Here is a 17068-nt window from a genome sequence, read left to right on the forward strand (position 1 = left end):
ATTGGAAACACTCATTGTCCCCAGTTACCCATTCCCATTCTTTGCTGTAAGCCCATTTTCCTTAAACAGATAGAGCTGAAGGGGTTTGGGACAGTTTCCCCACACCCCAGAATGGGCCACTTTGGCATGTGGATTATTTTGAGCTGAAGGTAAGTGAGACCCTACAGCTCAAGAGAAACTTTTGTTTTTCCCTTAACTCCATAGAAGAATCTTCACTGGAGGGTCTTTCCAGAATAAGGGTTATTAGCAGAGATAAATTTTATCCGAGCGGCCATCTGTATAGCCAGGCAAACGGCCAATCACCAAATATCTGTTCTTCTTCTCGTATTCCTTCCCTCTGAAGTCCCAGACCCCTACCCCCTTCTCCTTAGCGCAGAATGACACATATACCCCATTTTGCCTGACCGTCTTGGGAATTTCCACGTCTGTGTGGATTCCCTGTATGTCCGCTATTAAATTTGATTTTCTCCTGTTAATCTGTCTCATGTTAATTTGATTCTTAGTGCAGCTAGAAGAGCCCTTGAAGGAGTCAGGAATTCCTGCTCCCTGCCATGGCTTCTCCATGAAAGCCCATTAGAGGGTAGCAAAATCACCCCTCAGCCTTCCTGTCCCTGAGTGTCAGCTCGTCACTGGGTCAGGCTCTCCATAAAACAGGTGAGCTGTGAATGCACGCACATGCATTGTATGCAGCGGGGAAAGTCCTGGGCCAGGAGAGCAGGCCTGGGGATAGCAGCCGCCCCTCTCCTACTCACCATTCCTACCCATGCCATATGGGCTGTGTTTTGAGAGATCTTCTGAATTTCCCAGAGAAGCTGGAAATCTGTAGGTATAAGTGAAATTGTTAATTTTTTAAAATGTGGGCAACTAGATTTTTTTTAATTGTAAGCCAAAAAAAAAAAAAAAAAAAAAGAAAAAGAAAAACAAAAAACCCAAACCCCCCCACAAAAACCCACAACCACCTCTGTGGATTTCAAGTAACCTAGGAGTGACCAGTTTGCAGAGACTGTATTAAGCTGCCTGGGACCTAGTCTGCCCCCTTTGGGACTTGTCACCAGTACTGACCTTAGATTAGTTGATGGGGTCTCTGCCTTAACTCCCAGGCTGTAGTGGGCCTCACTCTGATTCTGCCTCTTCCTTACAGGGCTAGGAGTTTGAGGGCCAAGGGAGATGACCATCTAGAACTCATGCCTTCTTCTAGACCATGCTCCTGGCTCACTGGACTCTGAAAACAAGTCTGCCCCCAGAGCCCAGCCTGTCTCCAGAGCCTGTGTCCACCTCCATCCTTCCAAGGCAACCTGTACCTCCTGGTGTGGGCATCCTTAGGCTTGAGGGATGGCAGAGAGGTGGCTGTTTGCAGAGCAGGGTTGGTGAACCAATAGTGTGAGTTCCCTTTGGTCGCTGGAGTAGAGCACAAACAGAAGGGGCAGGACAGCCAGCCAGAGTCCTGCATTTCTCCGCTTGTCCCTGGCACAGCAACTGTTAGGGGTGGGCCTGCTTGTGTGTCCAATGTGGATGAGACTGTCATGAGAGCTCACGCTGGTTTGCATCTACCCTGGGTCAGGCACTCTTAAATGCGCTGCATGCATCATGCCATTTGACCCTTTTATCAGCTCTGAGCACGCCTACAAGTAGTGGGCCCACTTTGCAGATGAGGAAACCAAGGCACAGGGAAGTGAAAGAAGTTGCCCACAGCTAGAGAGTGGCAGAGCCAGGATTTAAACCACGGTGTGTAGGGGCGCACTGGCTCCCTGACCAGCCCACAGCGGAATCTGCTAGGGCTCCACGGCCCCCCTGGACGGCCGGCCCGTAGGGGTTGGGTGGCCATAAGGACCCTGCGGCCTCCCTCTGAGCCTGGGGCCCCAGGGGAGAGAGGGGGAGGGGGAGGGGGGGAGGGGTGCGAGGAGCGCCTGCCAGGTGGCTGAGGGAGGGCCTCCCCGCGGCCCCAACCCCCCGCCCACCCCCGGCCCGGCGGGGACGGCGGCGCCTGGCAGCGGGGGATTTGGACGCGGCGGCCGGCCCCCGCCCCCCTCCCCCCGACCTGGGGGTTTGGCTCCCGGGGACTTTATCTTGATTCCTCGGCCAGCCCAGCTCCTTCCCGGCATGCCCCGCTCCTGCGAGCCGCCCTCGAGTCCCGCGTCCGGACTTTGCCATCGGCGGGGCCGGGCGGCCGGAGCGCCCCCGGGATGCGTCCTGCGGCCGCGGCCTGAGGTGGGTGGGCCTCGCCGCGCCCCGGAGCGGCGGGAGGGAGGGCGTCCGGGCGCGCCGGGGTCCCGGGGCCAGGAGATGGGGGCCGATGGCGGGGAAGGGGGGGGGCCGGGACCGGCGGCACCTTTGTTGGCGCCGCGGAGCCCGCGCACTGCAGCCCGGGCGCCCACAAGTTGGGCAAAGTGGGAGCTGCGCGCCCTGCGAGCCTCGCGCCGGGCCGGGCCGGGGGTCCTTTCTTCCGACCTGGGTGTTGGGACTGGTGTTCCCGGCAGGGGGAAGGAAGGAGGCGGAGGCTCGGGGCTGTTTTATCCTGGTGGATTTAGAGCCCCTTGGAGGTGAAGAGGGTGGGGGACACACACACACACACACACACACCAAGAAACCGAGACCTACCCACACGCTTACACAAAGACAGAGAAAGAGACAAAAACTTATCCTGAAACACACAGAGAAAAATACACGGAGAAAAAGAGAAACACGCTCTGACACAACGCTCCGAGAAAGGCCGCAAAAACTCAGAACGCTCATAGGGACTCAGAGAAACACACTCAGGATGCCCACAGGAAGCCAGGAAACAAAGCGGGTGGTCTTGGGAGGCCACGGTGCAGGGGGAGGGGGGGACAGGAAACGCTGGGGAGGGGGTAAGATGCCTGGAGAGGAAAATGGAGAAACACAGAGACACAGAAATGAGAGAAAAGAAAAAGGGCTAAAGGAGGTAGCCCTTCAGGAGGGACAGTGTAGAGAAACACACATCTAGAGAAATTGAGGCAGACGCTGAGAATTACCCCTCCCCACCCCCTTCCCCACCCCCCATCCCCCACCCCCACCTCCTATGGGAGATACAGAAATAAAAGAGACAGACCCCAGCCTTCTCAGCCTCTTGAGCAAGTGAGTTCCAGGTGGTAGGACAGCTCTGTGAAAACTTTGAGAAAGGCCTCCTTGGCACTTTGAGCCAGCCAAGTCCCTATGTTGTCCACCTGGCAAACTCCTACTCATCCTTCAAAACCCAGCTCAAACAACATCTGCCCTGGGAAGAAGGCTTTCGCAGAAAATATCATACAAGTAGAGTTACCTCTTGTCCGTGTTCTCTGCATGTGACACAGCACAGGAGTTGAGCTGGGGAAGTGGTTGACCGGCAAACAGAAAACATGTGTCCATTTGTACACCTGTGTCTCAGCTCCTCAAGGTTTGGGGTTCATGTCTCAATTATCTCCAATCTTCAGAATCCAGCCTAGTGCTTGGTGCCTAGTAGATACTTATTGAATGCCAACCGGGAACGTTCAAACCCTCTGAGGCATGTAGTATAGAATAAGTTCTGCATCATCCTGGGATCATAGGAACGCCTAGACCAAGGCCCCTCTTGTGCAGATGGATGGAGAAATTAAAGCCCAGAGAGGGGAAGAGACTTGCTCAAAGGCACACTAGTAGGAGCCTGCGATGAATACATAGTTCCCTGAGATGCCCTTGTTCCTCCGCCTGAGTCTCGGATAGGTGTGGAAGAACCCCCTGAATGAGAACAGACAATAGGCAATGAACATGTTACCATCAGTGGTAAGTTTCCAACACGGGAAGTGACAGTCAAATGCCTTTCCACAATGTTTAGAATCTTCTTCCCTTCTTAGAAAGGTGAGGGGAGGTGGATGCCCAGCCCAGTTTAAGTGAATGCGTTTCTGCTTTCAGACTACAGAACCTTGGACAGATTACTTAACCTTCCTGAACCTGTTTTCTCAACTGTAAAATGGGAATACTAATACCTACCTCAGGATTGTTAGAAGAGTTAACACACAAAGTGCCAGGCACAGAGTAGATTCTCAGTAAATGCAATCCTGCCCTTCTTAGGAGGGTATTCTTTCCTGCACTTGGTGTAGATGTGAAAACAACGGTGTTAGTTATGATGTTTCCTTTTGTGCAGATTTGAAAAGCCAACCTGGTCCAGCAGGTGGCAAACTCTTAATTAGACAAAAGGCAGATTTGGGACATGACATAAAATGCATCTCGTTTCTGTACAGGCCCTCAGGTCTCTGCAGGTGACTTGGGGGGAACCTGGCTCTCCGCACCTCCCCCCCCCCCTCCCCAGGTAGGACCCCGCTGCCCCACTCTCTTTTGCTGCTTCTTTACCAAGGCCTGCTCTGCCCTTGTGTCCTTCAAGATTTAGCTCCTGCTGGGGACGTGACTGGGACCGAGGGAGCCATCCAGAAGCATGGAGACTGTGGTGATTGTCGCCATAGGTGTGCTGGCCACCATCTTCCTGGCCTCGTTTGCAGCCTTGGTGGTGGTTTGCAGGCAGCGTTACTGCCGGCCTCGGGACCTGTTGCAGCGCTATGACTCCAAGTGAGTGGGCCCGGGGAGGGGAAGGAAGAAGGGGTGGGTCCTGCCAGGGGCTCCAACAGCAGAAAAAAAAGAGAGGAGCCCAAGGAGTTTGGTAGTGGACAACTCTAGCTCAGCTTTTTGTCTCTAAAATGGTACCCGAAGGCTCCCTTTCCAAGAAACACCTCGGAGCTTGGCAATGTCCTGAGCCTTCTCTGACTCTGCCACTGAGTTAAGGAGAAAGTGACCGAACGGGCTCACCTACCACAAAGGTGCGGCCATCTATCCAGAAGTGGCCACTTCCCTTAGCATTTGAATACATCCAACTTCTTTCCAGCCAAACTCGTAGGAACGGAGATCCCAGGCCTGCATTCCAGCCACACATGGAAGCAGCAGATACTGGGTTGTGTGAAATCCCAGCAGAGGACTGTCTCCCTCTTTGCACGGATTTCTTCATGATGCGTTTTATGTGCAATCTATTTTGTAAGCATGATCTAGTTTTCCGTTTAGGGGTGTTTTAACGGATCGACCCTTGAGGGACCATGGCAGGTCACCCTTAGTTTCTCTTATCCCTCTGTCTGAATCCTATCAGCATCTCTGTTAAGAGGTAGATAATTTGTAAATGCCCGTTTATATGACCCAGGAAAGTTCTGCTATTCAACGGAATTCTCTGGCGTCCCCTGTTGTAAAGTCAGTGTTGTGATTCCTCCCACTTCTCCAGTAGAACGAGGAGGGGGTAGGACCAAAGTCCTTCCCGACAGTAATTCTGCAGACCAGGTAGGTTTGGGTAATAGGAACTTCGGCTTCTCTGGAAAAGGTAGGCTTGAAGGAAAAATGGGTTTAAGAAGGCTGTTATTTTGTGCTGAAGGAGCAGCCCTGTCTGATACATCTGCCTCCTATGGCTGTGGCCCTGCCCTTTCTCTTAGTGGCTCATTTCATTCTGCTTCAGCTGTCCTTAGTGCCCTGCCTGCCTCTGTGACCCATGTCTAGCCACGTGCCCCACCCACACCTGCAGTCCGACTAAGGTTAAATGTGGCTCCAGGACAAGGGGTCACTGCTTTAACTTGCTAACTTTTTACATCCTGTTGGGGGATGTGTGGGCCTCGGTGAGGAGAGGGTCAGCGACAGTCACCCGTCACGAAACCACTCACCTGGGCATTTCCTTCCAGGCCCATTGTGGACCTCATCGGTGCCATGGAGACCCAGTCGGAGCCGTCTGAGTTGGAACTGGACGATGTGGTCATCACCAACCCCCACATCGAGGCCATTCTGGAGAACGAAGACTGGATCGAAGATGCCTCGTAAGGCCTTGGGGACCGCGGACCGCGTACTTCCTTCAGTCCCCTGGAGATGGCACATGGGCCTCTGGGTGCCCTTTTCTAGGTTCCTTTGCCACAGCACTTGACCAGGCATCCGGGAGCACTGAGTCACTTACAGCTCTTTCCCGGCCCTCAGCGTCGGGGGGTAGAGAATCAGATTATGTTATGACAGTGTTTGTCCTTCCTCCCCCCATTCTGTAGATCTAAACACTGAGGCCCATAGACGTGTGGCAGAGGTTGTTACAGAGTCACCTTGATGTGCTTGGGTTATCCTTAGGGGGCCCGTGAATTTGACACCCAGGCTCCAGGGATGCAGCCTTTGTCTCCAGGATCCCTCAGGGATCTCTCCATCCGGCAGGAGCCTCTACATGTTGAGAAGTGTGTGCCATTCTGTGCCATTGTCATTCACCAGCAGACGTGTGGGGGACATTGCATGTAGGACACTGGGCCAGTTAGTGCAGCTGTTAGGAATTCTACTAAATACACTATTTCCGAAACGTTAGTGGGTCTCTGCACAGCGCCGTGAGCACACACAGGGGGCGATGTCTAGAGTTGCCTGGGATGGGGAGGTGGAGGTGGCTTTCATGAAGGCTGTTCCGGAGTGAGTGCCTTTTGACCTGGGCCTTGAAAGATGAGGTGCTCAAGAGGCTGAGAATAAGGGGAAAGTCACACGGGGTGGAGGGAACAGTGTCAGAAGCTCAGAGCTCTCAGAAAGCATGCCTTGAGAGGTGAGTGCTGCCTGGGAGAGTGGGCTGGATACGGGAGGGGAAGGGAAAGGAAAGAAGGTTCCTCCTCATTTAGCTCGTGGACCTGTTCAGTTTAACCCTGAGGCAGTCCTGCTCTCGGTGGTGTCCCGGTGGGTCAGAGCTACATGAGGAGCTGAGCTGGTGGCCGGAGCCAGGTGGGTCTGCAAGGAGGAGCACTGACAGATTCTTTTTGTCTCCCCAGGGGTCTCATGTCCCACTGCATTGCCATCTTGAAGGTAATACTTTTGGATTTCCCATGAGATAAGGGGGTGAAGGGGCTCACCAAATCACCCCTGTGCCCACACTCTTTTTTTTTTTTCTTGTTAAATTTATTTGTTTTTTTGAGAGACAGAGAGAGGGCGGGGCAGGGGCAGAGAGGGAGAGGGAAACGCAGAATCGGAAGCAGGCTCCAGGCCCCGAGCTGTCAGCACAGAGCCTGATGTGGGGCTCGAACTCACAAACCGTGAGATCATGACCTGAGCCGAAGTCAGATGCTCAACCGATTGAGCCACCCAGGGGCCTCTGTGCCCAGACTCTTGAAGGGCATCTTAGGAAGGGCCCTGAACCCGTGCAAGAAGGTTTTTAAACATGCCTGACGCTTGGGATTTCTGCTGTTTCCACTCCCTCCTGGGTGGTCTGTTATACGCGAGCATTCTCAAGACCCTTTAAAAGTTTTCTTTCACCTGGTCCTGCTAATACAGTGGCCTGTGAGAAAGGCCACATACGTGGTCACTGGCCACATTTTCACCAATTGGGGAAGGCAGTGTGCCCGAGTCTGTGTAGCTGCTGAGGGGGAGTGGGCTCCCCAGCTTCTCTCTGGGCACTTTCCTTCATTAACAGAGAGCTCAGCCCTTTGCTCAGTGAGTTGAGTTCTGTATCTGGACTTCACCAGTTACTAGAAAGTCCTTCATTGGCCCTCTCTGGCTGGGACGGTAGTCAGCCACATGGGACGGTCGGTGGTGTTGAAAAATCCAAACCATGAGTATTGTACTTGAAGGCAGATTTTTTTCTTCTAATTCCTGCAACCTCCATGATTGGGTGGAAAATTGCATCCAGTTTGTGTTTTGGCTAGTTTTTATAGTTTGGGGTAATTTTTATATTGTTAGCATTTTTTTTAATGATTGTCTTGTCTCCTATAGTTTTTAAAAAAAAAATTTTTTAACATTTATTTATTATTGAGAGACAGAGAGAGACAGACATGAGCATGGGAGGGGCTAAGAGACGGGGGGACACAGAATCCTAAGCAGGCTCCAGGTTCTGAGCTGTCAGCACAGAGCCTGACGTGGGGCTCAAACTCACAAACCGAGAGATCGTGACCTGAGCTGAGACCAAGAGTCAGACGCTTAACCGGCTGTGCCACCCAGGTGCCCCAGCATTTGGTTTTTTAATCCTTGTGTGATAAGAATAATATTGAAATATTTGGTCAGTTGCAGATATTGGCAGTTTCTTCATCGCGTAACCTGGGAAACTACAACCTTTATCTTTTTGTCCAGTAATTATTCAAGATTTCAGAAACAGCCCATGTTTTCTCCAGTGTCATTCAGTACAGATAGGATGATGTCTTTCGTCCCACGTCTCCTGTAGCTGTCTCTCTTGGGGGACAAAGGAGTGTCTACTAGGAAATTGTCCTAGGGTCCAGGATTATTTAATTCCAGGGAGCTCTTTGGGTGTAGATATGGTTACAGACAGGTCTAATGACTAGAGCAATTATACCATATTCATTTCCCATCTCCCAGCTAGCATGTGTCCTGGTACCAGGTTTTGTCCCCGTCCCTGCCTATGACACCTGAGCTGGGGAATAAGTCAGCAGCAGGAAGGAGTCTTACTGGATTGGAATCAATGGTCCAGCCTGAGATTCTCAGATCCAAGGAGAGGGGAGAGGCCCTGGGGTCTGAAGGCCCTTTTGGTTGGCCACCTGCCCTTGAGTCCCTGTGGTGGGGACTTGCAGGAGGGGCCTAGGCTCTCTCCTGGGTGAGCTCTTGGCCTTATTTCTACCCTCTTTTCCAGCCCCAAGTAGGTGACAGGTAATGGCACTTACTTGCAAGGGACAGAAGCACATCCAGGTTCTAACATCGGGGAGGTGTGGAAGTGGGGAACCAAGCTTTTGGGGGTGGCCAGCACTGTTGATGGATGAGAAAGGCCTCAGGTGGTAGTCATGCCTTTTTCCTGCTTTTTCCGAAGACTCATTTGCCATGGCTGTGTTGACAAACATGGTGTCACCCCAGATAATTGTTGAACTAAGTGCTGCTTTTGGAGGATGTGCTTCAAGGGGACAGTTGTCCTTTGTCCAGCTGTGTTCCTGAGGGTGCCCCACTGGGGAGATCTAGCCTTCTGGAAGACTAAACCATGAGGTGAAAGAATAGAAAGAGAAAGTAGGTTTTTCCCCCTAAACGACAAGGCGAAATTAGAGCACATGATTTTTCTTAGACAGATTAATTCAGCTTAGACTCCTCTAAACCGAAACCGTGACCCTGATCTCAGCTTCCCACCCCTCCCTCCTCGCTGGACGGCGCCCTTGGCTTTTGCTGCTTCCATCCCATTTCTCTCGTCTGTGTGCTTTTCACTCAGTTTGCCCACTAGGTTAGGGGCCCCTGGTGTGGGATGGAACCCAAGGCAGGGGCCATATTTGTTTGTGGGGCCAGCAGAAACTCTTGGGGGAGCTGGAGCGCCCCCCCGCTCAGTCACCCCTCCCCTCCCTGCTGTGTTAGATTTGTCACACTCTGACAGAAAAACTTGTTGCCATGACAATGGGCTCCGGGGCCAAGATGAAGACCTCAGCCAGTGTCAGTGACATCATCGTGGTGGCCAAGCGGATCAGCCCCAGGTGAGCTGGTGGGCCTTGAGGTCCCCACCCTCTGCGGAGAGTGGGGGGACGGGGAGGAGGGAGGGACCGGAAGCTGAGGTGGCAGGCGGGCCAGGCTCCTCGAGGAAACTACATAGGTCACTTCAGTTACAGGTGTCCCAGACATTTACAGAGCGTCCAGGAAGGTTTAAATTCTCAGAGACCAAGCCAGGGTTTAGATACTTGTCTCACACAGTGCCCCCCGCCTCCCATGGGCCTCCTCCTCTGGTTGGCTTTTTGGGGAATTCTAGCATGTGACTAGGGCCGACTCTTCTAGTCCATTCTGCAGATCCCACTGTGTCTGCTGCCTCTCCCTCAGCCCCACACCCGCTGGGGCTGCCTGCCTTCCCTTCTTCCCAGGCTCTGGGCCAGGAAGCACATTTCCCGCCGGTGTCCACACCCTCGTGCAGTGACCATCCCCCACCCTGCCCTATCTGTACTGGAGACCAGTTTCAGGGACCTGCTCCTTGCCACTTCCCTGTCAACCACTGGCCCAGCCAGCAGCCTTCAGGACTGGGTGTGGGGACGGGGGGGAAGAGAAGCCATACCTCATTCAGATATCCCAAATGCCAGGCTGTCTGCAAAACCCCACGTGGGAGGCAACCGGCAGGACTGTAGTCAACAACTACACCCCCTCGTTTGGGCTTGACTTTGTCGAGAAGTATAAAGCCCTTTTCTTAGGGAGAAGGGTGGTACTGCGTTTGTGCTGCCATCTGGTGGCTGGTATGTGGATGTGCCTGAGTCGGGAGTTGGCCAGGTCCAGGATGTTTTCTCAATCAGCCAAGCAGCCTTATTGCCCGGACAGTGCCTCCACGTCCCCGGTTGGAATGGTGGCACTCCCTGTGAATTCCAGGGACTCTCGGTTTCCTGGTTGCCATGGCCTCGGCTAGATCACGAGGAACCAGCCCTCTGAAGGAATATGAGAGTTGGAACACTTGAACTCTGTCCAGGGCATTCAGAGAGTTGAGAAAGTAGGAAGGAGAAAATCCCAGGGAGGGACTCAGCTCAGAAGAGTTCTTGGCTTTTCTGAACTGGAGCTGTCCCGGGTGGGTGTAGCTATGGGACTTGTACCAGCCTGGCCAGAAGGCCCTGCAGCCGAGGCCCTGGGTAAGGAACCAGGCATTCCTCTGGCCACCCCTTGTTAGTAGAGACTCTGCACTGCTCCTGTCTGCTGGACCTTCATCGTGCTTCCAGTCACTGCAAGAGCCACCCCTGGGGCCTGCGCAGTTCCTGTGATACCTGGTTGTCATGAGGGGGCATTGCCAGGAGCGGTGGGAGGAGGAAAGAGATTGAGATTTCTGGGGAGGAAGGAAGTCCCTGGGGCTGGGGATTAGCCCTGTTTTGAGAGGGGGTGTGTGTGGCATTGCTCAGAGAGTGGACCTAACCTGGTGCACACTGGCCCATCCTACTGAGCCCCTTGGGCTGCTTCCAGAATGTTCCCTGCCATAATTCAGTCAGTGCCCTTGCTTTATCTTTTTGCCTTTAACACTTCTTTCTTCATCTGGCCTTTTTTTGTCCCCGTTGTTTTTCTTGCTCCATTTATTCCACATAAGTGTGTTGATAGCATATTAGTTTCAAGGCGAGTGGCTTCAGCTCCAGGGCACTACAGAGAAAGGGGCTGGCGAAGACGGCCGCTGATGTTCTTTGCGTTTCCTCACCAGCCCCTCAGCCCCGAGACAAGAACATTGGAGGGCATCTACCTATTTTCAAGTGCTTTTCAAAATCAAACAATGTATCATTATTTTTTCTTCCTGACTACCACGCAGTCCAGGAGCGAGGATTTGGATAAAAATCTTGAACCGTGCAAATCAGAATGAATAGTAGCTCCTTTCTGAACTTGATTTAAAAAAAAAAATTAACGACGAATTGTACCGTATGTAAAGGAAATCCACTGGAGCAGTTTGGACCCAAATTAAACTTGTAGGCTTTGTGTGTGTGTGTGTGTGTGTGTGTGTGTGTTCTATATAACTCTATTTAACCTTTTTTTTTTTTTTTTTTTTTTTTTAAAGAGTTTGGACTTTTATTTTATTTTATTTTTTTTTTCCAACGTTTTTTATTTATTTTTGGGACAGAGAGAGACAGAGCATGAACGGGGGAGGGGCAGAGAGAGAGGGAGACACAGAATCGGAAACAGGCTCCAGGCTCCGAGCCATCAGCCCAGAGCCTGACGCGGGGCTCGAACTCACGGACCGTGAGATCGTGACCTGGCTGAAGTCGGACGCTTAACCGACTGCGCCACCCAGGCGCCCCTATTTAACCTTTTTTAAAAAACACAATAGTAGTAATACTTAACAGAAGTCAAAATGCAGAAATAGATTGGAAAGTGAAGGAACCCCAACTTCCACCCCACCCCAATCCCTGGCAGTAACACGATTGAATGCTGGGTATTCCTCCACACTGCTCAGCGGCTGCACTTCATAGCTTTTGTTTATTTATTTTCATGCCAGTGGACCCATCAAACTTTAGATATCGTTCGGCAGTTTGCCCTTTTAATTTAGTAGTGTATCTTGAACATCAGTCCAGAAGGGTGAGCTTAACACTTTTTAAAAACTATCGGGACTGAAACAAAACCCAAAAACAAAATACTCCCCAAATCGAACCAGAAGTCTTCCTGTTTAAGTCTGTCTGAGAAGGCAAAAGCAGTTGGAGAAAAGAATCACTAAAGATTGGGGCTCTTCAGTATCAGAAGAGAAGATCGGGACAAAGAAAGGTAGAAATGGAGGAAGAACAGAAAAGGACACCAGGGAAGTGAACTACTGAAATCCTTTTGCTTCCCCACAGAGTGGATGATGTGGTGAAATCGATGTACCCTCCGTTGGACCCCAAACTCCTGGATGCGCGGTGAGGAGGGGGGAGGGGTCATTCGGTTTCTCACGCGAGAAGCTCACTGTTCTTATCACATCTGTGAGGTCCTCTGTCTGGGTTGTGGAGGAGGCTGCTGTATTGGGTTCCCAGGGCTGCAGGCCCCATTCATTTGAGTGTGAATGGTGATAGAGGCCCGAGCTCTTCCTGAAGCCTGGGATTAGGGGGAGCCAGTCTTAGACTTTGAATTTTTAGGATTAAACATCTGGCCACGGTAAATCCTACCTGCACCTTCACTCCCTCCCCTTTCCCCCATCTGCCTCCGCTCCCCCCATCTCCGCTCACTCCCCAGGGGGTGGGTGGGTGGGGCAGGTGGTAAGCAGGGCAAAGGATGGAAGGGACAGCTGGGCTCAAGCTGTGCTCAAGTTCCGCAGGACTCTGCAGGACGTACCCAAGACCCCCGCTTGTGACCCTCCCGTAGTACACTGAGTATACGTTGGCTTTTGACGTTATACTCCTCTACCAGATGCAAACTCATTAGAACAAGCAGATTCTTTTGTCTCTTGGATTTACATGAGCATTTCATAGATCTGCTGTGTGATGATTGCCAGACTGCAGTGATTACAGTGGCTCCCAGGGCTTCAGTTGGTTTTTCTGCCCTCCTCCCATGCTCCGCCCCGCTGTGTCTACGGGCTCAGAATCTGATACAGTCCCACCTGCATCATATACACTCACTCCATCAAAGATATTCTACAGTGAATCTTTCAATACTGGGAAAGAAAACACTCCTCCTCAGTTTGGTTTTCAGTTAAAATTTGTTTTTAGAGTGGTCTAAACCAGCTCGGGGCCTTATTGATTCAAAATCAATAAGGGATGCCCCAGGCAGAGGTACATCTATCGTGTTTTTAAGTGGGCAACAGTTGGGGATGCGCTCATCCAATGGACTAGATCTGAATAGTCCTACAGAACACTCTTCTGGGAGATGTTAATAGGTGTGCTGCAGAAAACAGTCTCCACAGTCTTAAATGAGTTAGTGAGCCACAGCACATTGTATTCTGTCCTTACAGCTTTATCACGCATGTTACAGGCTCAGAGAAGGCTTCAGTTAACGTTGTTTAACCCAGCCATGCCCAAATTTATTGGAGTGTAGAGCCATCTTTAAATCACCAACCTCCCGGGGAAGGGCCTCCAGTTTGGAGAACACCAGACCAGAATCTGTCCATGTGGGCTTTGGTGCTCAATCCCTCATTCCCTAGGGACACTGATCCTGCTGCCTTTTCTAGGACTACTGCCCTGCTCCTGTCTGTCAGTCATCTGGTGCTGGTGACCAGGAATGCCTGCCACCTGACCGGGGGCCTCGACTGGATCGACCAGTCACTGTCTGCTGCGGAGGAACACCTGGAAGTCCTTCGAGAAGCAGCCTTGGCTTCTGAGACAGATAAAGGCCTCCCAGGCCCTGAAGGGTTCCTGCAGGAGCAGTCGGCCATTTAGTGCCTGCTGGCCAGCCTGCCGCCATCCCTGGGTGGCTCAGCGGACCTTCCGCTTCTCCCGCAGCGTGAGTTCTCAGGGGTTCAGCTGTACGTGCCGAGCTGATGCCTCTGCTGCAGTAGCAAATGCTGACTGGCGAGTGGCAGTCTAACACCGCGGTTCCAGGAGACGGCTTGCACCGTCTGCACAGCAGAGCCTTAGAGACTGGTAGACCGGCAGCTTTATTTAGCCCACCTAGTGTTTTCAAGAAAATTGAGCCACCATCTAGAAATCACAGGGTTTCGCCCTGGAATCAGAGTTTCCGGCTTCTCTTAAACAATCCGAAGATAAGGCAACTCTGAAATGCATCTGCAGAAGACAATCAACTTGAACTCAGTGGGAGTTGTGTCTTTTGACAGGGCTTGTACTCGCTCTCTCTCTCTCCCTCTCACTCGCCTGGTCTGTTTCATTTGTTTGTATTATCTTCCCTGTCCCTGGGGCATCTGAGTCCCTCTTCCCCTTCCCAGGTTTGCCTTTGGAAGTGAGCAACGAGTTGATTTTTCCTTGTCATTGGGCCTGCAATTTTACCTACCTACCACTAGGAGGACAGTACACTTAGACTTCTGTCAAGCGAGTGGTTATTGACTCATTCGAACGTATGGGGTGCAGTGCGATGTATTTGAGAAGTCAGGGTGGGAGAAGGGAGCCTGAGAGTCCTGAGGACACATTGTGCATATGACCCAAAAAGAGGTATTTCAAGACCCTTCAGAGTTTAGGCGGAAGTGAAGATCCCACCATAAAGTAGTTTCCACATGAGCAATGATATCCGTGAAGATTGTGTTCCCCCTTTCTTTTGGTTTCTGTTTGTTTTTGCAAATATTGAAAGACGAGGGGCATTTTTATGACATGAGACCTTTGTGGGACCCAGAATTCCAATCACATATCCAGACATACATCTGAGTTGCTTAATTGCCATCATAAGCATATAGGAGAGCCGGAAGTACTTTGCTTCTCCCAGGATCTCAGAGCCAATGTTTCTCTTGGGAGACAGGGCTCTGGCTTGGGAGCTGCCTTGGTTCATATGCTGTGCTGTTTGGCATGTTTGGATCTCCGAGTCTGGTCCCATTTCATTTTCTGTGTCCTAACTCATCAGCAGGTGCCTCTGTCTGTTTCTAGAGAACCAGGAGCCCATATTTCCAAGATCAAGATTGGAGCCTTGTTTGTCACTGAAATGTCCCATTGGGCACAGTCCATTTTCTGCTGGAAAGCAGGATGCTTCTGTGTACGGGTTCCCACCTGGGAAATGGAGTCAGGAGAGGAAAGCTTGGGTCAGCTCGCTGTGGACTGATGATGGATTCCTGACTACAGGGCCACCTTATTGGATTGTCCATTCCCATCAGCTCTGAACACATACTAAGTAGCTAACTTGTCCTGCTGGTAAGGTGTGAATGGGGAACTTCCTCAAAGCCACTTTGAATTTTCCATGTCATGGCCTCCACAAACAGACATCCACAGTCCTCCTGTTTTTTATTTTCCCTTCCTTTCAAAAACCTACATTCACAATGAGATTGGAAACCACTTTCTGCTAAGGGGTTGCAATGGCTGCCACAGGTATAAATGTCCCTGCCTTTGAACCTGGGTCAGAGCCCTAAGCCAAAGAGGGACAGCCCCAAATTGGCATCTCAAATACCACCCAGCAGGCGTGGGGGCGGAGGGTGGAGGTGAAGTTTCCCAGCATCCCTGAAGCAACGCCCGCTGTTGCCAACCTTCTGTGAGCCCTGGCAAGTCCTGGTGCCTCCCTGAATCCCTGGGTCACTGCAAGGAGAGGTTGCTGAACGCCTGGGAAGTGTCTGCTAGACTGCAAGATCTCCGATCTGGCTGCTGCGTGGTTTCTCTTTTGTCTCCAATGCAGGACGAATAAGTCTCTGGATAAGGTGGGTGTTGGTTGAGGTGAAAGCACCATCTGAGGGAGGAGGCCTCCCTGCTCCTCTTGGCCCTTTGCGAGTTGGCCGAAGTTACCTTCTCCAGGAGGGCCAGGTTGGTGAGCACAGGGGATCCAGCCTGGTGTGGTTTCCCAGGGGATGGACGCGTCCCAGGTCCCTGGTTCGCTAATGTCTTTCTGCATGATGGTAGCTCTCCCGTGACACACACCACCCCCTGCCCTGCCCTGGAGTAGGAGCGTCAGACTCAGATTGTGAAGACGGAATGACTCAAGGTTGGCATGGAGTGTGAGATGAGTAAGATCTTCAAACTCAAACAGTTAGGTTCAAATTTGGACTCTGTCATTTACTGTGTAAGCTTGGACAAGTTCCTTAACCTCTCTGGTCCTTAGCTTTCTCATCTATAAAATCAAGGCTCCTTACTACCTCATGGGTTAGCGTGTCAATCAAACAAAGTGTGTGTGTGTGTGTGTGTGTGTGTGTGTGTGTGTGTGTGTGTGGAATGCCCCGTAGTGTGCCTGGTACTGGTTAGCCGATATTAATCCTTCTCTCCCCAAAGCCGCCCATGCCCTGAGGCAGGTGACCCAGATGGCAGCACCTCAGTGACCCTGGCTCTGTCTGAGCAGGAGTCTCTGTTCATAAGCTCTGGAACTGAGCGGCCAAAAATGCTGGAATCACTGCAGTAGGGAGAGTGGCCCAGCCTTGTCCCTGCCCCATCCCTGGTCTGTTTGCAACCTAAAGATGGATCTCTCCACCTCTTATCAGTGTTTCCAGGGTTGATTGCTCAAGCTCACATTCCTCCAGAAAATGGCCCAGGGAGCCTCCTCCAGCTTGTGACATCTTCCAGATGGAGCACGTGTTCCTGGCACCCAGCCCACCCTGGTGCTTACCCTGACCTGCCTCATTCCAGAAGTTCCTTCTCTCAAGAGACTCTACTCTGTGCCCGATCCCATAGAAAATGCATGCACCTGATCTGTCAAAAACAAGACGACTTACAATTCAAAATCCCTGAGTTGCTTTATGACCTGGGACATCTTGTGAAGGTGTCAAAGGAAGAATTTGCATCAATTTCTTTCTTTCCTTCCTCCACCCTCCTCTACCTCACTTCTAAGCCCTCCTGCCCCACCAAACTTGTCCAGTTTGCTCACCCTGGGAGAGAAGTGTGCTAGAGGCTGGGGCTATGAGCAAAAAGTGCCCTCCCTGTCCTTAAGAAGCAAGAGGGACAAATAAGCAGCCGACTGAACCACAGCTGTGGCAGTGCGGTGATGGAGGGGTGCCTAGCCTGGGACCGACGGGGCACAGAGCAAGGAGATGGGAGTCAGTGAAAAAACCTGGGGGGAGCAGATGCCCCCATCACGACTGTCAAGGGGCAGAGAGGTGTCCTGGGCAAACTGGACAACACAGAAAAGGACCAGGAGAGCATGGCTGATTTGAGAAGTG

General features: G+C 51.8%; 1 protein-coding gene across 1 annotated transcript; it reads left to right on the forward strand.

Annotated features, from left to right (window-relative positions):
• Positions 1-2094: 2094 nt before the first annotated feature.
• Positions 2095-14305, forward strand: TMEM98 (transmembrane protein 98). The gene is made up of 7 exons (XM_042916682.1): positions 2095-2208; positions 4355-4536; positions 5682-5813; positions 6780-6813; positions 9286-9401; positions 12201-12260; positions 13505-14305. The coding sequence occupies exons 2-7, from the start codon at positions 4406-4408 to the stop codon at positions 13710-13712; spliced, it is 681 nt and encodes a 226-aa protein (XP_042772616.1). The 5' UTR covers positions 2095-2208; positions 4355-4405; the 3' UTR covers positions 13713-14305.
• The last annotated feature ends 2763 nt before the right edge of the window (positions 14306-17068 follow it).

The sequence above is a fragment of the Panthera leo genome, chromosome E1, assembly GCF_018350215.1.
Source record: "Panthera leo isolate Ple1 chromosome E1, P.leo_Ple1_pat1.1, whole genome shotgun sequence".
NCBI classification, from domain to species: domain Eukaryota; kingdom Metazoa; phylum Chordata; class Mammalia; order Carnivora; family Felidae; genus Panthera; species Panthera leo.